The sequence below is a fragment of the Ischnura elegans genome, chromosome 3 (genome assembly GCF_921293095.1).
Source record: "Ischnura elegans chromosome 3, ioIscEleg1.1, whole genome shotgun sequence".
Lineage (NCBI taxonomy): Eukaryota > Metazoa > Arthropoda > Insecta > Odonata > Coenagrionidae > Ischnura > Ischnura elegans.
The window spans coordinates 64,216,787-64,240,612 of record NC_060248.1 but is presented as its reverse complement, the minus strand read 5'-3'; the positions used below and the strand labels follow the sequence as shown (position 1 = coordinate 64,240,612).

Sequence of the window (23,826 nt, the reverse complement as noted above, 5' to 3'; positions counted from 1 at the left end):
TTCATTTATTGCTTCCATATGATGTATTTTGTTGTGTCCCTGAAGAAAGAGTATTGAATTCACTTGTAAAATGAAACTAAAATGAGGATATGATGCGCGTTCAGAGGACGGTTGCTGTACAGATTACTAGTTGATATTTTAATTATTTTATTTATGTAGCTCGTAACAATGTCGTTATTGGAAGACGATGAGTATGTGGACGAGGAGAGTGCAATAGTGTCGGCGAATTTTCCCCCAGAAGTTCAGCATGCGATCGATCAGGTGATATTCCATGTATTTATGTGATATGAGGTTCAATTTTTGTCGTTAAATTCCGAAAATCTAACTCTTTGTTTCGTTGGCGTAGGTTTTACCAAGTAGTGATCCGTTGGATCAGCCGGATTTTAATGCTGTCGACTACATCAACTCGTTATTTCCCACGGAGCAGTCCCTGTCCAACATCGACGATGTTGTCAATAATATGCATTGCAAAATACGCACCATAGATGATGAGATCCGATCCGTTGTCCGAGGTCAAACCAATGTTGGACAGGTATGTGAATGATATCAAGGGAATGTGTGCTGATGGCTGCGATAAATATGCCTGAATATTTTTAATAAGTCAGTTTTTTTATTTTCTATTATTCATTCATACAAATTCTTGTCGTTCCAAATTAGGATGGAAAGGAAGCTTTGGAAGAAGCCCAAAAAGTCATTAGACAATTATTTGTGCATATCAAAGACATCAAAGCTAAAGCAGAACAGTCAGAGGAAATGGTAAAAGAGATTACGAGAGACATTAAGCAGCTGGACTGCGCGAAAAGAAATCTTACCTCTGCTATTACCACCTTGAATCATTTGCATATGCTGGTTGAGGGAGTGGACAGTTTACAGTAAGCTGGTTACATTCATTATGTTTTCGTTAAAGGTAGACTTGATTAAATTGTTTGCTTTAATTCCAACCATATGTATCAAAAAGGACATGAAAATAATTGGTAGAAATTTTAAATATTCAAGATGCATTTGAAACTATATATATGTACTTGAGGTGGTTGGTTGGTCGGCCTACAAACCTTGCCATTGCAGCAACCTCTGCAGAAGTGTAAACATTACGTGTACTTTGCAACTATTTGGCATGAAACAAATGTTTACTAGTAAAATTTTAGATGAGAATTAGAGATGACCCTGATTACAGTGGTGCAGCGTGGGGGGGGGGGGGGTTTGGGGGATTAACCCCCCCGCCCCCCCAGAGCTCAGAGAAATTTTGAAGTTCAATCCATTTTTCTTCATTGGATTCATATTACTAATAGATTAGTGTAAGGATTAATAAAATATCCCTCATACAACCGTACAACTCACCATTTTCAACTTAAAATTCCGCAATTTATTAATCTCGCACCTATCGCTTATCCTGGCGGGTATACCATACCCCCACACACCCTGGTATTAGTTGCACCTAAACCCCCCCAGACTTAATTCCTAGCTGCGCCCCTGCCTGATTATACCTATTTTCAGAATTTATACTTTGCTGGGAGCAAATAGGTTCCAGTGGATTGGGTTTGCCCTCATTTTTTGCATGATCCCAATAGGTACCCAACACATAGCCATAAATTTGCTTTGAGGGAGCTTTGATGGTATGCCGGTTGCTGATACTAATATAACTAATATATTGCTGTAAATTTGCATTTCACACGCATCGGAAATCCATAAATTTCATTCAAAAATGGTTTCAAAAGCTAGTTGCCCTTGGCTAATGGTCTCCTCAGCGGTTGTATTTCCAGGTAGACACTATGAGGGAAAAAATTTCATGCCTTGGATCCAGGATAGGGGCAGGGGGGGCTTGGAAGATTTATCTTGCGTTTGTATTTATCATTTATTTATTTAGATTTATTTGGGTTATAACCTCTCAGCAATAGTGGGGCTCTGAACAAAATAACAATTTTATCTTGTGTAAATTGGATACCCTTAGACCCTCTCTTAATCTGTCACTGATCAAAACCAATATTTCCTCATCTACTACAAATTTAAGAGGACAGTGTGCAGGAACTTCCAGGCCTATGCAATTGCAGTTTACTATGTGATTCTCCCTTTAACTTGAGCTCATTGTTAACCTGTTCATAGATAGCTTAGCCATAGAGAATTGCTACAGATAAAAAAATAAGGAAGCTATAGAAACAAGCAAAGACAAAGAAAGGAAAATAGGGTCCATTACACAAAAATTTGATGTTACAGCAATGCATGGGAGACATGTGGCGCAAGTCTTAACAGTTATGTATTGAAATCTGTTGGTGTAAATGTGTTAATGTCCATTCTAATCTTCCATGAGAAAGGGGTGAAGTGTCAACAATTTTTTAAATAAATAATGTAGTATGCATGCCTATAATTTTAGCTATTATACATATATGTATGTCTTCACCGTCTAATCTCTTGCAAAGTTTTTATTTGATTTATAGTTTTCATCGTGTTCATTGTAATAACACATTGTATGATTCATTTTAAGGATTCTGACCAAGAAAAGGCACTATGGTGATATTGTAATGCCTTTGCAAGCTGTTATTGAGGTGATGGAACACTTCAGGAACTATATGGATATTCCTCAGATAAGGGAGTTGGGAGAAGAAGTTTCGCGTATTAGAGCTGCGTTAGCAGAGCAGATAACCGCTGACTTCAAAGAGGCATTCTCTGGGCCAAATGCAAAACATTTCACTCCAAATAGACAGTTGGCTGAGGCATGTCTGGTGATATCAGTATTGGATCCAAAAGTGAAGTGAGTTATTTTTATTTTAGCCATTAATTCAACGTCAGTCTTCTGTATGCTGGGGGACTTGATGGCATGAATTGATATTTTAATTCTCAAGTATTATTTTGCAGCTTAACTGGTGCATTTTTTTGTGTTTATCAGCTATGCATACACTATCCCATGCATGCTGAATTCCTGTTCTTTTGTTTCATACCTGTACATGTGTTGGGATGAAAGTTTCACTCCATCTTATGATCTCATATTGGCACACTAACCCTGATTAACTCCTTAATGAAGGCCTGACTTGTCTGGATAGAAAGATTGCCCATAGTGTATTTCAGTCTTTCTATATCAAAGGCCTTATTACATATAACATTAGCACATACAAGTTAATGTTTGAACATATGAACAAATTCTGGTGGTTTGGAACAGAACATGTGCAAATGCATGAACCAAATTAGAACAGTTTTATTTTCTATTCATGTGTTCACACAAGTTTGATGGTAATGCGGTGCATTTTCATGTTCATTCACGCGTTCATGCATTTAGACATAAACTCCTGCATGTTAATGTATCGTATAACCAGGCCTTAAGAATAAGTGATATACATCTCTTTATGAATTGCTTTCATTTTCATGAATTGTTTAACTTATCTAAAAATATTTTTGTTATATCTCGTTTTTTTAAGGTGTAGAGTTTTATTGGGGCAATACTTATTATTGTTGATTATGTGATTTGTATTTTTCCATATCAGGAGAGAACTTTTAAAGTGGTTTATTGGCCTCCAGCTTGCAGAGTATACACACTTATTCCAGGAAAGCCAGGACACTGCTTGGCTGGATAAAGTTGACCGTAGACATGCATGGTTGAAACGGCATCTTGTAGAGTTTGAGGAAAAATTTGGACCCATGTTTCCTTCTTCATGGGAGGTCTCAGAGAGGATTGCTGTGGAGTTTTGTCACATTACGAGGTGATACTTTGTTATGCTTGCCTGAAATATGAAAGTTATTTTCTCCTTCACTCTTAAAAGCCCTTGTTCAATGATCTCTGTTTTGATTTTTTTTGGCACTCTTAAGTTGTGAGACAACCATAATTAGGTTTTCTTTGAGTTGAACAAAGCAATTGGAAGTAAAAAATTTGTCATTCATATGTGTAGTATTTATTACATAATTTTTACATTTGGAAATGCTATCTAGGAGTATTGCCTCCTTGTGATAGAATGTATGAAAGTGGCTTTTGTTACTTGGGCCTTGAGAAGGTTTTATCTCACTACTGATTGTACTTGCCCTACCTTTTACAAAAAATCCCTCCTTTAAGCTCCCAGGCCCGAATATATATGCTGGGCTGTTTTAATATTTTCATGAAAATGTAATGATTTTGATGATGTAAAAATTTTATGTCATTGAAAATCTTCTCCTCTTCCAGAAATGAACTGTCCAAAATCATGGCCCGAAGAAAAAGTGAAATTGATGTGAAACTCCTTTTATATGCCATTCAAAGAACAATGAATTTTGAGACTCTACTTTCAAGGAGATTCTCTGGTGTTACCCTTGAAGAGAAAGAGAAAAGCTGGAGTAGAAACACTAGGAAAGAGGTGAGCAATGTAGAATTTCTTCTTTAATGATCACTATTGTATGGATATAAGGGTATTTAGTATTATGTGTATGGCAATGGTTATAAAACTAATATCTTACCAATAGGTTACTGACCCTGGGAATCCATTTGAAGAGCCTGATAAGAAATCCACAGACCCTTTTGAAGAAAGGAGTGAGGCACCTGAGAAGATGGATTTAAATGCCCTACCAAGGATCAAACCGAAAGCTTCTCCTTTTCAAGGAATTATCAGCAAATGCTTTGAACCATACCTTTATATATACATTGAAAGTGTGGACCGGTAATTGTTTGTTTTATCAGTATCATCACGTATGACTATTTTGAATGCTTTTCGTATTGTATGCCTCATCCTTAGAATAAGGCACCAAGCAACTAATTTTCTATTGTTGAGCATTCACACTCTACGCTTTCAGTGGCCCAAGTCTCTCTCTATTCTTTTGTTGAAGAATTATTAGATAGATATGATGCTTCAAATGAATTCAAAATCAAGTTTTTAGACATGTAATGTTATCTTATGTATTTTTTGATGCTGAATTGAAACAGCCAACCCTTTACTTTCATAATGATGTGGTATAACATACATGTATTTATTTAATAACACTGTGAATATCCCTGATGTATTTCTGACTGCATGAAATATTGTTAGTGATGTACATATTTTAAGGAAAAAGATTTTACTCTTAGTCATGCTCTGTCACTTGTTTCACACAGTTATTTATTAAGTAATCAGGATCAGGATAAGTGTTGTAGAATAAAATTATTTTCCATATTTTTAAATTGATAATAGTCATTGTAGTTGTATCTGACACTGATTTTCTGATCGTTTGCTGCAGAAATCTTGCTGAATTGATGGAACAGTTCCAAGAGGAGCTGAAAAAGAAGGTTCAACAAAGTGTAGAGCCAGGATCCAGTGGAGGCCATGGGGAGGGCGTTTTGTCCACTTGTGCAGATCTGTTTATTTTTTACAAGAAATGTTTGGTTCAATGTGCCCAGCTGAGCACTGGTCAGCCAATGCTAGATTTGGCTGGAACATTTCAGAAGTACTTGAAGGAGTATGCAGTCAAGTTGTTGCAAAACAACCTTCCAAAGTAAGCATTGTAAAAAAGAAGTACATTTCATTATAGATTCTGTTATTGGTTTGATAAATAATTCCCTGATAAAATTTTCAATTTTAAAAGTTAAAATTTTTGGACTCAGCTATTATTGTACAATGGCAATGAGCCATTACCATGAACTGGCTATTTAAATGAGTATGTACCAGTTAATTTATATAAGGCATCATAAATGTCATCTATCGTTGAATTGGTTTGACATAGCTCTCCAAATCATTTTTTTTTTATGAAGTAATAATTTCACACTTGTGTAGCCTTTTCGCATACTTATTTATATTGTTTGTGAAATTAATGTTTACAATGTGTATGCTTATATTTTTTGAAGAATATCAACTCCTGGGTCACTGACTAGTATGTCTAGTCTTACTAGAGATTTCCGAGATTTATCTAAGTCTGGCATAATACAGAACTTTCAAAGCTTACTGAAAGAAGGTGAAGTGACTCGTTACACCAGGGAAGAACAGGAAAAAGTGTGCAGGTGAGTGAGTCAGTCATCTTCTATATTGAGTTAGTGGTATAAATGATTTGTAAAATCTCCTCTCTGGATTTTTCTGGGTATCCTCAGAGAACTGTAGGAGGATTTTAAATGAAAGTAAAAGGAAAATTGAGTCATAATAATTGAAGTTATCTACGAAAAGCTGAAAAATTGGAATAATTACCCTAGAAACATATGGTTCTACTGTAATTGGACTTTTATCTGCGGAAGATTTTACTTTTACTCGTAATGATATGTTGAAATTCATTTTTATCCTTACGGTTATAATTTTACTGTTTTGCTAGTTAAAATATGATTTTTATTGTGCTCCAAACCCTCAACTAATATTATCTCTTTACTTTCACGAGCACCTTTTAAAAGTGCGAATGGTACATTTTTTTCCTCAAGTTAAGTTTTTGTGAATGAACATTATCTCTTTGTGATTGTGTGATCTCATTTTGTTTATCTAATAATTAGTACTCATGATTGATGTTTGGTATTGTAAAATACAAGGATTTACTGTGATCATAGTTTTTTTCTGAAATTATTATGCGTTACAGCATTCTAACAGCAGCTGAGTACTGTTTGGATACCACTCAGCAGTTAGAAGAAAAGCTTAAAGAGAAGGTGGATCCTCCATTTTGTGATAAAATAAATCTTTCAGCTGAGCAGGATATGTTCCACAGGTATTGTTGGACACAATCTTTTGCATTTTGAAATATTCAGTTGATGAAAGCACACAGTTTTTTTATAGAAAGCCTAGCATACTTTTAAGGTATCTTAGGTTTCTCACGGACAATGTTAAAATTAAAAAACTATTTTTTTTACTTTTCCAGTTCCTTGTGAAATTGATTAAAATGAAATGGTAAAAAACAATGCGTAATCACTAGGCTTTCAAGCTCTGTCATTGTTATAAGTTCCAACAATTAGTATCTTTACCGCTGTTGTTACCCAAGCTGTATGGTTATACGTACCTCAATGTGAAGGTATTATTAAAAGAAGGCAATATGGAAATAGTCATTTTACTCCAGTTAATGATATGCAACTGGGTAACATATATTAAATCAAGCCTAATGGCTTTCTTAACTGCATTTGTAACTAATAAATTGCCGTGGCTTAATGTGCTAAGAATTGTAAATATCAGTGCTCTTGCTACTAGTACATTTTTGTCTGAGTCTGAGTCAAACAAAATAATGGACTCACTGATTCAAATTTTCTTGGTGTTATTTGATTCTTTTTCATTTATAGGGTCATATCAAATTGCATCCAGCTTCTTATCCAAGATTTGGAAAGTGCATGTGAGCCTGCTTTAACTACCATGTCCAAGGTATGTTTTAAACATAATATGGGTATGTAAGGTACATATTTTCATTGGAAATCACTTCAAATTTTCAGAATTAATTACCAAGGCATAAATCTAGATCTCTCGTTAAGTCTTTATGCGTCAGATATCTTGGTCTATTTAAACTCAGAATGTCATAAATAGTGAAATGAATTTCCTTAGTTAAAGAATTGCATATCAAAAGTACAAATAAGGTATTTTTTTAAGTAAAAAGTTTATTTTGGAGTTCAAACATCATGTATGATATTGCTTTGATTGTTATGTACACAGATCATTCATTTGTGGGTGGTTTTGCCATGTGTAAATCAATAAATTATAATTTCATGAAAATATTCTCATCTTTGTTCCTTCACGCTTCAGATTCAGTGGATGAGCATTGAAACAGTTGGTGATCAAAGCAGTTATGTTACGGCTATTACTGGACATTTAAAGCAAACTGTCCCTGCCATCAGAGAGTATCTTGCATCCTCACGAATGTATTTCACTCAGTTCTGCATAAAATTTGCAATGTAAGTTGTTTTTCACTAAATGATATGCTGGGTTAGTTATTGAAGGACTTTATTTTTGAAGGATGAATTTCTTGTTCTTATTATTTTTATTGGTTTTATTCCTAGGTCTTTCATTCAAAAATTTATTCAGCACATTTACAAATGCAAACCTATTAGCACTGTTGGAGCTGAACAGTTGTTACTTGATACTCACATGCTAAAAACAGTTCTTCTTGATCTTCCCTCTATTGGATCACAAGTGAACAGAAAGGCTCCGGCAAGGTAAGGAATTATGTTTAAGATTCAACTGCTTAACTTAGAGATTGCCATATTAATGAATATGTAATATATCTTATCTCTTTCATATTGTGCTTACATAATTAAAAAGGCCTTTTCTCATTTCTATTTTTTTCTGAAAATAGCTTCACCAAAGTGGTTGTGAAAGGAATGACCAAAGCTGAGATGCTTCTAAAAGTTGTAATGGCCCCCGGTGCTCCTGCTAAGGCATTTGTGGAGCAGTATGTAAAACTCTTGCCTGAGTCTGATGTGACCGAATTCCAAAAAGTCTTGGATATGAAGGTTGGTTCAGCTTTTCTTGCATTAATTGCTACTGGTTCAGTTTTTCTTGCATTAATTGCTACTAATGAGTGCTTGGCAAGGTTATTTATATTTAGAACAGTGGGAGCATGTATATATATCATACTTTTAGCCAGTACGATTTGGAAAAATACTCAATCCTACTCAGGTAATTACTAGTACTCAAGTAAAGAGGTGCATGTCTCTCTTGTGCTACCAGGGTGCTGGAGGATGGCAAGTTGTGTCAAAAATAATACAGTACAAAATAGCTTATGTCTTCTTATGATTGTGCTATGAAGTATACGAGGATGAATCTGTTAATGATGGAAAGATTCAAACAATTAACCCGAACCACTTACTGCACACACTATCCAGAGTCCTTTATTCTCATGCATAACAATTTTCTTGAGTGTATAGCTGTAGTATTTTTTCTGTACCTCTCTGTACTATACTTTTATTTTTAAATGTAATCATTAGAAAAAGTGGAATACATATTAGATTTATGGTGAAGTTTTTTTTACTGCTTATTTTATTTCTTAAAAAAGCCTAATACAGCTTACTCCTGATTATCTGGGCTACTGATGGGGAGAGGGGGCACAAATAATCCAAACTTTCACAGTAATTTCTTGTAATTTTCATAATATAGGCAAATCAAACTATCAAGTATTATCTATGCACATTGTCTGTTATCTAAGATCGCTTTCCAGAATTATTTTGAGCTTTCTTTTCCCGACCATGATCTTTTTGCAGTGATAACGTGATTTTACTCATATGCCTATTGCTCCATTACTATAGAAAGAAGCTGAGTGCCGTGGGATAGTTCCATTAGCGCATTTCCCAAGATCCACTATCCCCCTCCATTCAGTACTCCCCTCCCCCTCTGAAGCTTTCCTCTTCTCTGAAATAAAAAAAGGTCCCAACTCGCGCAGGGGTCGTATTACGAAGACCTTAGCTTCGAAAATAATATTAAGTTACACGAGAACAATAGAAACGTGTTTCGCTCCCCCCCTTTTCTCACCCACTCCTTTTTCAGCCTATGTGCTTCAAAGTTCTCAGTTTCTGGAGGTCAGTTGTGCATGAATCACCTATTAGCCCAAAAGGTGTCCAACAATGAATTTTGGCAATTGGCATTATACTTTTATTAGATTGAAATATTTGTAAAGCGCACGCATTTCAAAAAAGAATGAGACCAAACACGGCATATTTCAAGCGTTATTTAAGCATTTAAAACAAGGAAATATTTGGAAAATACAATGGTGATCTCTGGCGAAACTCGATATCCTCGTATCTGAGCTTCTCAGCAGTTAATGTGGCATTTTTCCGAAAACATGATATCAGGTTATTATCAATTATCAATTTACGAGATACACTATTAGTCTCAGTTGTAAGAGTTGCTGAGGTAGGGATATCTTCTCAGGATATTTTGTTTCTCCCTACTAACAATCCGAATTCATCTACTCATCTGGCGCTATGCTAATTAGAAAAGAATGTGTATGTTGCCTTTTCTTTAGGACAAAAAATTTTATGGTGCAGTCATATGTTTATGCTTCACCCTCTGCAGTATGTTCTGCATAAGACACATGCGATAGCATCAGTTCCGAACTTCACCTCGCACGAGTGGTTCCGTAATTTCCAGGGTGGGTTGACTTCAAAGTAGGGAGTGTTTTCGGTGTGGGTTTAATAAAGTAAGGTTTCATTTTTATTAGTTTTATTTTTATCCGTCTTCGGACGATCTCCCTTCCGAAGAAACAAGTGAGTACTTTAAAAGATGGACTGAAAATAATTGAATATGAAGAAAAGAATCCGGGATAGAAGCGCGTGAATATTGGAGAACGCCTCGGGCTGTCCGCTAGCACATGACGGTAGGGGTCGGGGTGGAGCGAGCTACCTCGTGAAAACAAGAAGTGGGATGAAGCCAAGGTTCAGGCGGGCATTCCGCTGACGATTAACGCAACATTGTTCACGCTTTACACATTGCCTAAATTACATGAAAAATATATTTAGTAGACAGGAAAATCACAAATAATTGACTATTTTGGCCTATATGATCCATCTCACAACCAATCACTGCGCTAGCGAAAGCGGTTGTATTAGGCATAACATGCACATTGCTCTCGTGAATACGTGTACTGGAAATGGCGTTTCATGGATTTTTACATCAGAGAGAAATCCATAATGGCAGGGTAAATGCCGAGTGGAGCGCAAACATTTTTTAGCGAGGTGGCGTGTTCCTTTAGGATATTTGAAAGAGATATTATTCGAATCAACAATATGACCTAAGTGTCTCGATAAAGTACTAGTATTCCTGTTTTGGCTAAAATCTTGTTTGAATCCTTTAAAGAATATCGTAATTACGCGCCAAAATCCTGCGTTTCCTGGGACATAGGCAACCTAGCAAAACATTCCCGCATTCATCGTTTTTTTCGTCCATCCCCCTGAAAAACAATAGATCGAGGTTCCACTTCATACAATTATAGACAATATATCCCGTAATTTGCGATATCTCAACCATTGAAGAATCTTTTAAAATTAATCAAGAGTTTTTTTCCTGTTGCTGATTGTCGTCTCCAAGTAAACTAGAAACATTCCTTGTCTAAAAGTAAATAAAATAATTCCCTTAAAAGTAAATAAAGATAATTCTAATGGAAGCACTAATCGCATTGTAGATTTGCATTAAAATGCAAGTGTATTGGTGCTTATGCATCCGATTAATCTTTTTATAAAGTTTGCGGAAAAAATCGATGAAGTGTAAAACTCATGCACGGATAATCCGCGGCACAGATAAACCGCAGCCGGATAATCGGGGTCTGCTGTAGTTAAATATAATTGGCAGTGTCCTTAATATGCACTCCCTTACTATGGAGAGCTTTGCAGAGGGAGAGTAATAATGGTGTTGGTTAAACTTTATATCTATTACTACTCACCCAGTATACCCAATTACTCAAGAAATTTATGTGTTAAGGAATTACTTTCTGTAAATTTTGTATTTCAGCAAAAACCTTGTTGTATGTTACCGAAATTCATGAATGATATGGTGGTTGCAGTATTATCAGGTTACAATAGGGTAGTTTCCTTCATCAAACAAAACGGAAGGCTTTAATTGCGATTCATTACCCACCATTAGTGTATTCATAATATACAAATTATTTGGTTTTAGAAATCCCAGTTTAGACGAATGTTAATGGCCAATTTTAACCTCATTTGAAAAAGGCCTGATTGGCGGCCATGCGATGCCACTCCACGCAGCGTCACAGGTGCCTAGATGGTATACGAGTAGTCAGGAGTTTTACATTGTCTGAGATTACCAATGTATGCATGAGGCAAAGAGCTCAGGTAAACATATTAATAATCACCTTTTAAAATTGCCCAAGGTCGGCAAGTTTCCTTTGTTTGACAGGGTATTGATAATCTTTATTAAAGCCAAGCACTACCTGCTAGCTGCCTGCATCGTAGCGGCACTCATAGCCTTGCACAAAGGTGGCCTCACATGGCAGCAGCTGGAACCAGAATGATGTCAAACGGGCTTTTCCAAGCATTCATACTTAGCCGTCGCGTTTTTGTGCACTTGAAAATTTTCACTTTTCATTTAACTGCGAAAAATAGATTTCATCATTTAAAAATCTAGAAGCATGAAATACGTGCTCCAGGAGTAATAATCTTTCAATTTAGGCAATTAAAAAAAATAGGAAACCACCCTATTGTCTTGATAGCTGGACAAGTGAATGATTATTTACACAGTTGGACATTATGAATTCGAGTGCTTTTCATTATGGATGTGAATTGGAATGATGGTTTATGAAATGGGCTGAGTTATAATGTAGGGAAAATATTCATGATATAAATGAGAGGAAAAATGGGAAAACTTATCATCATCAGCTGGTTTTCTGCCTTTCACTGGCAGGTCCCAAATGCCAAAGTTGTTTCCACCTCATTTTGTCCAAGGCGTCCCCTTTAGTTTCCCTGTACTTTCTTCGTAACCTCACTGCATCTGTCATCTTCAGCCTTCTTCCTCTTTTCTCCTTCCACTGTTCACATGACTGCTGTATTTAAAATCCCCTTCTGTCTTAAAATATGTATGCCTGATCCAATTCCCCTTTCTCTGCAGTACAGTTCTCAGTTATGTTCTTTCCCCAACTCTTTCTAGCACCTCCTCATTCCTCACTTTATCCACCTTATAATTATATGCTACATTTAAGTTATTATTCGTCATTGGGGTCACTTAGATCTTCACCAAGCTGAGTGTGGTCACGCACAAGGAATAGTGAAAAAACTTGATGCCGTAGAAACAACTGACTACAGTTTTGAAATCAGCTTGCCTATTTTGACTTAAAACAGCAGAAAATAAGTTAAAAATTGTTCCCTAGTGTAATTGATCCGATTATTGGAAATTTTGCCTCGTATGTTGAAAATTGAAATAGGGTGCTGGAATTAAATGCAAATGCCACCAATCTGAGAGCTCAAGAACTATAATAAGTGGCAATATGCCACGGGTGTACCCATTGAAGGGTTGTAAAGTAGAGCTTATTATTTTTGATAATTTTTTTAGTTGAACACAGTTCTTTGAATACCCGAAATGAAACCAATGATCAAAAATAACATGTCAATGGAGAGCATTTTTACAGTATTTTGATTACGAATGTGAAGCCTCTCTCACAAGAACAAGCCGAGAATAGCTATATCTTACAAATATTACAAGTTAGATACTCAATCAACACTTTTTTTTAACCTGAAAAAGCTGTCCTTTTTTATTTGGTGTGAATATGTATAGGAACTAGTTATAGTTGTCATATATGTAATGCTGCATGAATCGTATGGAATTGTATTTCACCTCTGGCGTTAAGCCTCTCTGTGTGGAGCCCTTTCTTTGGGTTGGAGTTAACCTGGTATTTTCATCCCTCAGATCTTGGACCCAACTCAACAGGGCACACGGCCCTTGGACTAGACCCTCTAACTCTATCTTAGCATGAGTCCGTGGTCAACTTATTGCGTTACCAGTATTTTTTTTTCAAAATATCGCATTTTATTTCCAATAATTTACTCTTCCTTAAGAATTACTAATATTTTTTAAAGTATTGTGGAATTGAAACGGATTTTTAGTGTTAATAACAACTAAGTTAGTGAACACAAGGTACTAAGACTATAAGCTCAGAATTCTGTTATAATGCTAAAATTTTGTTTAAAAATTGATAACGCACAGAACAAATTGAAGAATTTATTTCATAGTGTAAAAAATGTAGTATGCAACAAAATATATGATTGCAAAAACCATTGACAATATAACCACTTCGAAGTGGATTCCTGCAGCGAGGATGATCATAAATGAGTGGGAGGGTCAGGCTTAATTGCCGAGGAGTGGCCCTTAGGTCTCGCTTACCTGGGTCTCAGGGCCTGAATGCATCCGACAATTGCTACCTCTGCAGTCTTTTCCCTTCCCTCGTCATTTGTGTTGAAAAATCCACTACAGCTCTAACTGACGTTAGGTCTTCTGCATATGTAAATGCTCATTGGCTCCACCCAACATTCGGCGTGAAGGGTTATACATTGTAGTACACTATTCACTCTGGAAAGGGAAATTCTTGTGTGTATAAACGTTTTTAAAAAAATATGGATAAGATGTGGATTTTAAGAATTGACTTATGGTTTGGCATACTTTCAATGATGAAATAAGGAGAAGTTTTTTGCTCATGTTGCATGAATATAAGCTATTAGTCACCTGACAGTCCAATCTCAGTTCATCACCTGTCAAAGTTCTCCTGATCTCCTGAGAGTCCCGCAAGAATCCAGCCGAATCAAGTCATAGAACCAATTATTTTCAAATGCTAACACACTTTTGCAGCAAATGTGACTTCCTGTCTGAAAAAGGTGAATCCGTAAATTTATATTTACTGCCTATTCCGTGGTCATATGTCATCTTATTAAGTACAGAAGTGCTCCCTCTTCACTGTATCTGGTATTTGAAAAAAGTATGGTACAGCGGCATTAGTAGTTATTCTTAAACCTGTCTTGGGGCCTGTTTTAACTAAGCTTGTCTTTCAGGGTCTCAAACGCAATGACCAGAATGCCATGGTGGAAATGTTCAGATCTCAGCAAGCTATTCACACCAGCCCATCTTGGGGAGGTATTGCCTCTGAGGGATTGCAAGTTAAAGGAGACGATGAGAGTGACCCAGCCAACAGAAGTTCTTCGCTTGTTCTTCCAAAGACTGATGTGGTACCTGCTAGTGATCCGGGTGCTAGTCACCTAACTGTGTCCAATCTTAGTTCATCACCTGTTGGAGTAGGATCTCCTGAGCAAGAGTCCAGCCGAATCAAGAGACTTGAAAAGCTTATAAAAAAGAGGATCTGATAGACTTCATAACTCAGTGATCAAAAGATTTTTTTGTGAATTTTGTTTATTCATTTTCTTGTTATTTATCCAAGACTGTGACCAAAGCTTTCAGAAGAAGGTAATTACAAATTCTACCTTCATTATATAACATTCCAAAATTAAACGATTATTAAAAGCTGTGAGTATAAGTTATTTAACTCGAAATGTGTGCGCTTGTAATATGAAAGGGAAGTAGACAAACTTTAGCAAATACTAGAAACACTTTAGAAAAAGTGATATGATGGATATAAAACTATAGGGAAACATTCATTATTAAGTATTATAACAATTTGAGCATTTTTACCTTGAGATTAGAGATTCACAGAGACAATCTACATCAAGGATTAAGGAATGCGAGTGTAGTGCAATCTCAAGAAATCTTATTACACTTTCTCTATTTTCATCTTATCCAGTATTTTTTCTTTGAGCATTTTTGAGCGGCCTTGCAGAAGCTGCACCTGCGACTGTAGTGAGTTGGCCAGTTGATGTTGCAGCGCCTGCACCTCCATAATCTCTTTGCGTATTTTTTCATATTCCCGCTTCACTTCGCTTACGCTCTGCAGCAATTTTAACAGTGATATCTAACAATAAAAAAGGGACAGAACCCACAATAAGAGAAACCGGTAAACATTTTCGAGCAGTATTCCAAACATTCAACATCAATATACCTGTTCAAGTACTCCAAACTGGCTGTCTGCGGAGAAATTTTCGTATTCGGAGATCTGTACATTGATCGAATCCAGCTTATTTTCCGTGCTGCGGATCTAAGGCAGAGAGTGGATAAATTAGTGTCTGAATGCTGAAATTAGTTGCTAACAAGTTTAGCGTAACTTACAGAATCGTCGAGATGGACCAATGCTGCTTCCATTTCAAAAGTTATCTAATTTTCTTTTCACTTTCAGTCTACGTACTTGAACCCATATTCCGACCGGGGTTTCACGTAGTACAGGTTTTGGCCACCAATGGGGCGTGCGTAAATTTCGAACATATGACAAATGAAAGGCGGGGTTTTCAAAATGAATGTGAGGCTCTCGAATATTTCATTAATGTTTTACAGTACAGTAATGGAGATTTTACATTGCAGTAATGGAGTCCCCTTGGTGAGCCTACAAAGAACTGGATTGATGTTGTTTCGTCACTTTCCTCGGGGCATTGGAAGTGTCAATCTCTCAGCAATAATGCGTCTATGGTGCGACAAGTGGCTTGTGAATAATAATAAATTATTTAAAAATATTTCACGTTAAGCTAGTGAAATACAAACTTTCATTGGATATCCACAGTAAATATGACTATATTTTCAATTTTTCCAGAAATTACGAGTGGTTGGGACGGCCGCTCCTCTCTTAATCCACCACTCAGGCTGCATAGAAAGAGATTATTCATTCGAGTTAACTGCTTGTTTTTTTTTGCCGGAATCTTCGAATTAAGTGACCCTTACTGGTCGCACATTCGTATGGACTGATGCTGCGAAGGAGGGTAAGTTGGGGTAGATAGATTGTGTTTTCTTGACAAACATGGGGTAAAGACCGAGGAAGTTAGAGGGGCGCAGCTAGGAATTTTAAGGCTGGGGATGTTTGGGTGCAACTAATACCGGTGTGTGTGGGGGTATGGTATACCAACCAGGATAAGATGTTGGTGCGAGAATAATAAATTGCGGAATTTTAATATAAATGGTTGAAAATGGTGAGTTTTACGGCTTGCTGAGGGATATTTTAATAATCCTTACACTATTCTATTAGTAATATCAATCCAATTAAGTGAAGTGGATTACACTTAAAAATTTCTCTGATCTCTGGGGGGGGGGGGTTTATCCCCCAAAACCCCCCCTCGCTGCGCCTCTGAGTTATATAATAAATTGAAGGCTTATTAAAAGGCCTTTAGTCAGCGTCGGCTCATAGGTTTCAACCACCCCTTCCAATTCTCCAGTAATTTTAAGGAAATATGTTCCACTTGCCCCGAAATGTACTACCGCGTCCCCCAATAAACTCTCTCCCTCCGAAAGTCTTTTATTTCTGGCTGCGGCCTCTTTACTTCTGTACAGTCATGGACAGGGGCGGATCCAGGATTTCTTTCTGGGGGGGGGGCACAAGCAAGGCCGTATTCAGCATTTTGTTCTGGGTGGGCACAAGGATACCCCGTAATACAAAACGAACTCAATGATAACGGGAACGTATAAAAAATCTTGCATATTTTTTAAGAGTCTGGGAGGGGGGGGGCACGTGCCCACATGACCCCTCCCTGAATCCGCCTATGGTCATAGACTGCGGAAGTCTGGACAAAGAAATTCTCCCAAGCTGTTTGCAATATCCGGGCAGGTGGGAATTTTGGGGGATTGCTGTTTCGTGGAACGGGAGGGGAAATTTATACATAGTTATGCTCTTAGTTTTAAGTAAAACACCTTACATTTATTTTAGAATGTGTTTTTTTATTCCATATGAGAAGTAAAACCAATTTTTACTAATGAAGTCAAGACTCCGCTACTTGTGACAGGAATTCACCAAAGCAATATCCTTTGGGACAGTCAGGATTTTCCTCTGGATGCTGATCCTGTCTTATCTAGCCGGTACCTGAAATTTTAAAACAAACATATAATACTCAAGAGTGAAAATACTTCTCGAGAGATTAATGCCGTTGAAACAGCAAATAGTGTTTGACTCCGCTCCAGTATCAATGACTAATTTCAAAAATCCTGGTTACCATTTAAATTATGTTACCAGTTAACGGTGATAGTAAGACATGCCTGTGGTTCCACCAAACCTATGTTTCCCAAACTTTTATCTTTTTGTTCAAATATTCGGTATTATGTATTAACCTTTAAATATTAGCGTCTTAGGTAGTAGTCTAGACATCGTCGGTAGCATATCAAGATCCGAAATAGATATATATTCCCTATTTAATTATGGGATAATATTTTACTCTCTTTTCATCTTTCTGAACACTTAACCAGTACGACTCGATAAAGAGTTAAGATTATGATAGTTATTCCTGAAATCAAATCGAACTTATAAAATTTTGTGGGTATCGGGTTGGTGTGGTGGCTAGAGTGTTGGCTTCCCACCCCGGGGACTAGGGTTCAAATCCCGGCGGTGGCAGATAATATTCAGAGACTGTCCGATCCCTGCTTGAATGTTTGTGGAGGACATTTCAAGCACACCTCTCCGTCCGTCGGACGGGACGTTAAGCTGTGGTCCCCATGGCGACTTTCATTAAGAGCAGGCTAATGCCGACGTCGGGTTTCTCCTTCCTTCCATACCTCTCCCTCATGGCGCAAATGACCTAAGCTGTCGGTCGCCTCCTCCAAATACAATATCGTGCCGTAAATTTTTTGTGTGCATATTATTACTATTACTTGGCATTGTGGGAATTTCTGTCGGGTCGTCGACACTATCTTCAGAATAAATGTTTTCCTTTTGAATGGGAGCAGGTAAGTAGGGATACCATTAATTCGTCTTTCTTATGAAGATATTTGACCTCCTCATAGAGCGAGTGCGCGGACATGGATCGCGCACGCAGTTAAACCTGCGCTAGCCGAGACTGATCGATACTCCCTTCATGACAAATGTACATCTCCGTCGTACGTGGGCCCACGTTAACTTTGATCGCGTCAAACTTTCATTCTGTAGCGAAAGCTGCTCGGGTGATCCACCGGGTAATCACCTCCATGTCTGCCGACGTATTTGTCGTACTCCATCGTCAGGGCTGATTTTCGTGGCTCATAAAGTGTCTAGCTCAAAAAGCCACGGTATTCAGCCCTGTTAATGGAGTACGACTCATGTCCCGAAACGTCGGCAGCCATGGAAGCAGTGGCGTAACTGGGAATATGCTTTGGGGGGATGGGATGGCTACCCCCCAGGTAACGGGTTCCGGGAAAATTTTGAAAAATGACATGCCTGGAAATAAATTTTACATCATTTAGGCACTAAAGATTTAACTTTAAGAATATGTGGTTATTGCATGTCAAAACTAGACAGTAGAATTAATATTTTTTTTATTTCTACGAGGCTTTGGGGGGGATCTGTCCCCTCATCCCCCCCATAGTTATGTCACTGCATGGAGATGATTACCCGGAGCACCTGAGCAGCCTTCTCTACCAGCACACGCCGGGAAATCATCAGATCTTACTTTAACTCTGTATATTATATAATTGTTTCGCTGGCAGATTTCTGTTTATCTTCGATTTACGTTCGGATAATATATATATTTGTTTCGCACCGGCTGAGGACGGCACGGATTCCGAGTTAGCACATAAGTGCATCTCATGCTCTTGAACCTCCTAGCGCTACTTTCGGTTGCGTCTGACGCGTCCTATGCGTTATTTTTTCATTACCGTTTGTTACGTCACGTCATACAAATTATGCGGTTGGATATCCTGACGGGTAGGCACACCTCTTGACATGATCAAAATGAAAACAAAAATCCCGCCGTGTGTCCATGAATTCCAAGTTCCAAGTTTCCCATTCCTTTGGGTACTATCCTTCCCGAGCAACGACGGGTGGCCTGCTAGTAAAACATACATGCATAGTGGTATGTATGGCCAGAGGAAACCCTTCAAAAGTTTTTATAGTGGTTTAGCCACATCCTCAGCTAGCAGCGGATCTAATGGCGGGGGCAAAGTTAATGGATGTACTAATCGATGAACCACAGCGGCGAGGTGAGATAATACAATTGTTTGTGAGGACTCGTTTTGAGTACATGAATGACCTCGGCAAAACCAATTCGAGACTTCATTATGACGGAAACTGAAAGTAAAGCTGACGCGAATCGAAGAATTTGTGGGGAAATTAAGGACGGGGTGAAATTCGAAGAATGATTCGTGAGTACAAATAACGGGTAGGCGAGGAAATGAATACACGGGTGGTTGACGGAGACTGAGGGAGGGACCCACCATAACCTTTCGCTTGATGACCTCTGACTAAGGGCGATCTGACCGGGTCGGCTGATCGACGATCGCCGAGGGCCCCGAGCTTAGAGGGCCCCCACAACGCTCGCGTCTATCGTGAAGAGTGCATGAAAGATGTGATAAAAAAAGACTCAGATTACTTGAATAATTTTTTTTTGCAATTAGAAAATAATACGTTTTCTTTAGTTGCTTTATTTACAGCATACTAAGCGTAAAAAAATCTCATGAAAAATAAAGAAAATAAAATCAGAAGATAAGAGAGAACCTTATGCTTTTTGAAAAGGCTATTCGAAAAGGTTATTTCATAGGTTTCTTATATTTCAGTGCAGTTTCAAGGAAAATTCACTAAATAGACAATGGAACCATAATACATCATTAAACTTTATTATCCGTGATATTATCACTTTTCATTGTATTTTTTCTTAAGAATTTGCTATTTTTTCTTTTAAATAGTTATTATGAGCCATAATATCGTCAAAATTCATTTCCGGGCATGCAATTTCCTAAACTTTTCCGCGGGAGGACCCCCCGGATCCCTCGGTATGGAGGGCCCCATCATGAGGCCTAGCCAAGGGCCTCCAGTCACCTCAGACTCCCCCGCCTCTGACTGCGTAGTTTTAGTAGTGGGCATTACCAGGAGCTCTCAGGTCCTACTTTAAAAATTAAAAAGTAGGAGGACAACTCTAAATTTTGAAAACACATTGATTGCACCTTTTTCCTTCATCAGTCATTCCCCTCTTGAGAGGCGCGGGCGCAAAAGTCTCTGACTTGGATCCCGTCCCTCAGGAGTGTGACATTTGCGGTCCGCCCTGGGTACCCGATTCCGATGGCACCAGCTATCTAGGGTTAAAATTTCGGCACACAAGTTTTCTCCACCGAGTAAAATCAAACAATACTTAATTTACACACCTCGTATTTACAAAATTGCTTTTAATTAATTGCAATTTCGGCTCTGAGTTATCGGCCCCATTACCGGATCCTACACATATCTTCTAAATACACGGTGAATGATGGTCATTCGAATGATATTTCTAAAGATCTTTCGAATGATCATTCACCGTGTAAAGCGGCCTTAACTAACGTCGCAGGAACGACGGAAAAAGCACTCCGGTAGCATAACATCACCACAAGGTTCAAATGCGTTACCAAAATGGCGAATATCCTCGTCAATACGAACGACCGCCTTCCAAAAGATATCTACCACATAAAATACAAATACGATACTTCGATATCGGCCAGACATTAAGAGCGCTGAATTGCCGAGTCCAAGAGCAGAGAAACAGACAATTCCATGAGTCAGCGGTGGCTGATCACTGTTGGAGTGGACCTACCCATGATATTGATTTCGACAACGCTACTTGATTGAATAAAGGAGGCCGATACTACCCAAGGGTCGTCAGGGAGGCGATTGAAATAGCTAAAAACAACGAGAAACTTCAACCGTGAGGATAGCTACCCCCCTGGTCAGCACATGGAAACGGGTCTTCAAGGATTTAGACCAATCAGAGCACGCCTCCACATGGAGGCGCTAAACAGGGTGTGTAAATAGGAGACCAAATTCTGCATCGCCAGTTCAGTGGATCCGAGGAAGCCAACTGGAACGTTAGCGAAATATTGTCTAGGAAATTAGATTAACGCAGAATCGGTATCAACGCAGAACTTTGACGGTAGGCAGTGGAATCACTGCCTACCGTCAAAATCTCCGCGGAAGCCTACATGAACATCTTCTAACTCCCGGTTTTATCGAATATGTAGTCACTGTGACTTACTGTTGCTTGCGGGTGGCGTGGGTGGGGGTTGTTGCCGTCTTCCCCCTCCGCAGCCTCTGCTACCGTGAGTTCCCGCGTTCTTTGCCGCGGCCGCCTCTCCTTGAAGCATCCTCAGCGGCAATCCCACCTTCAGGGGTGAACCTATAGAGGTAGCGAGTTCCCCATTAGCCCCCTCATGATCATCCGCCACGGCCATATTGCCTTGAATCTGGAAGAAAAATGTCCCTAAGTAAGCTTTAATTACATTAGAATTATGTGGAATTATTGGCTCATTCGACAATTTTTATCGCAGTCGATGGTGATAGAATTTGAAAAAATTAAATATTCCTAATTTGGCCGTCTTTTGTACCGTGGCCCACTTTTGGAACTAAGCGAAACGTAAATACGGCTACCTTAATGCATTCGCAACTGTGTTGATGACATCACGAGTTCATGCCGAACGTTTAACTGCTCCTCATATACTCCTCGGCCTTGTGCATGGACCTTGCGTGGTTTTTCTATGTTTACACTGTTGTTGGTGATTCCTTCCCTCAAGTAGCGGTCCTCACTGAACGATTTAAAGAACTGAAACTCTGCTGACGTCACCAACTCATGAGAAGTAGGGGGGTATCCTTCCCACATTTCACTTTAAATATTTGAGAGATTGGCGGAATGAGAAAGATTTTGTTCCGTCGTAACTTATTTCTCCCTCCCATCTGCCGAGTTCTTCGAACGAACTGCTATTCCGAGTCTGAGTGAACAACGCCGTTGCCATCGTTTTGAATTTCTTGCCGGATTCCGTTCGCAAGTGGAAAATATCTGTTCCTTTTTTCAACCGATTCGGAAAGTATCTTTCCCGTAATCTATTGAAATTTATGTCCCAATATAATCAAGCACAAGCCAGTATTTGCGTTTTTCAGTCTTTGGATCATCGGAAAGAAACTACTTCAGGCGTTATTTGGCAGAAAAAAATCATATTGAATGGCAGGAGGACACATGGTTCACAAAATTATGATTTCCATTAGGCGCAGCTAGATTTCCGGGTGGTACTCCGCGTCGATTCATCTTCGCGACGGCAGTTTCGCCGGAGTTGCAGCAGGCGTCTTCATATGCACACTCCGCCTCCATCAACATTAATATTATTTCCATAAGTTTGCGAACCATGCCTATGACGCTGAGTTGTCGAAACGGCGGTTGGTGTTAAATGAAAATCTCTACAAAATACGAAGTACTATAAAGTTCAATTAGGATCATCTGTTTGACAGTACTAATGTGATAAATGATCTCAAGTTTTAGTTTTCTTTCGTGGAGGAAATCATTTAATGGGGTTGATGCAGGCAAGCATTGATTCCACCACCTCGAGTTTCGGTCAGCTGCATTTAATGGAGAGAAAGCAACAGGTCCATTGCCTCGGCTTCCCGTACACCCTGTGATCTTAACCGTCCCTTCATCAAGCGCACGCAAAAAAGTAAAATCTCCAGCCATATTGCAGTTCGCTAATGGAGCCGAGGGTATCATGTCGATTCTGCATCACCAATGCCATAAGCGTTTAGCGTGACTCGAGAAATGCTGATTATTTCGGATTGGCAGCGTGATAGACGGTAAATCCTCAGTGCTCATCTCATGCTCATTTGTGGATCCTGTAGTAAAAATTGACTCTGAAATAACCGAAGAAACATATTTTTTTTCAACTTTCTTAGATGAAGTGGAAGCCAAGAAAGCAGTTAATTTCAATGTCAATATTACATTTTTTAGAATGTAAGAAACGGCTAAATGTACAATTTTGGATGATTGTAGCTACGTCGTATTGAAGCCTTTTTCGTGAATTGGTTTTGTAACGTACATGTGGTGAGAGTCCACATTTTTCCTGTGGGCAGAGCGTCTACCGCGGCTGCACAAAGTTAAAAGCATGCTGTCGTGATCATTTTGATTTATAATATGGCGACCTTTATCCCCGCCAAAGATTTTGCCTCCCTGAGTATGAATTCAGATCTTGAATTTCATGAATTGACAAGGCAGGAAATGCTTGCCTCTGGAAATCAATGGTACCTACTTATGATCCTCATTCTAGTCGTTTCATGCCAAGAAAGCTGATAAAATAGTCCGAATCAAATATAATTATTGTGGCCTGCCAGTAGGGGTAGGTTTACATGGAGCACTTAGCTTTTCATCCCAGTCTGTCCCTCTCGTCTTATAGAATCTCTCTCTTCAGGTCAGGATAAGGCCTATTATATTTCCCTCTCTCCTTGAACCCCACTCTCTTCCTGAAAATTCCTCGCTTACTGAGCATCCTTTCACACACTACCCAAACTCTCATTCTCAGTGGCGTAACTATGGTGGGGATAAGGGGCATAGATCTCCCCCAAAGCCTCAGAGAAATGAAAAAAAATAATGAAAACTATTGTCTAGTTTTGAAATATAATAACTGCATCTGCTTAAGGTTAATGATCTATTATTAATATCATGTCAGTGAGACGAGTAACTGA

At 38.5% G+C, this 23,826-nt stretch overlaps 2 protein-coding genes across 2 annotated transcripts; one reads left to right on the top strand and one right to left on the bottom strand.

The window, feature by feature from the left end:
• Window positions 1-22: 22 nt before the first annotated feature.
• Window positions 23-14,828, top strand: LOC124155930 (vacuolar protein sorting-associated protein 53 homolog). Its single transcript, XM_046530157.1, has 15 exons — window positions 23-261; window positions 347-532; window positions 658-872; window positions 2,480-2,746; window positions 3,474-3,689; window positions 4,145-4,313; window positions 4,420-4,613; window positions 5,167-5,421; window positions 5,771-5,923; window positions 6,481-6,606; window positions 7,169-7,247; window positions 7,623-7,771; window positions 7,877-8,032; window positions 8,173-8,329; window positions 14,363-14,828. The coding sequence occupies exons 1-15, from the start codon at window positions 169-171 to the stop codon at window positions 14,669-14,671; spliced, it is 2,724 nt and encodes a 907-aa protein (XP_046386113.1). The 5' UTR covers window positions 23-168; the 3' UTR covers window positions 14,672-14,828.
• Window positions 14,829-14,922: 94 nt separating this feature from the next.
• On the bottom strand, window positions 14,923-15,640 carry LOC124155932. Its single transcript, XM_046530159.1, has 3 exons — window positions 15,528-15,640; window positions 15,361-15,456; window positions 14,923-15,273 (listed from the first exon to the last, which is right to left on the bottom strand). The coding sequence occupies exons 1-3, from the start codon at window positions 15,558-15,560 to the stop codon at window positions 15,076-15,078; spliced, it is 327 nt and encodes a 108-aa protein (XP_046386115.1). The 5' UTR covers window positions 15,561-15,640; the 3' UTR covers window positions 14,923-15,075.
• Between the last annotated feature and the right edge of the window lie 8,186 nt (window positions 15,641-23,826).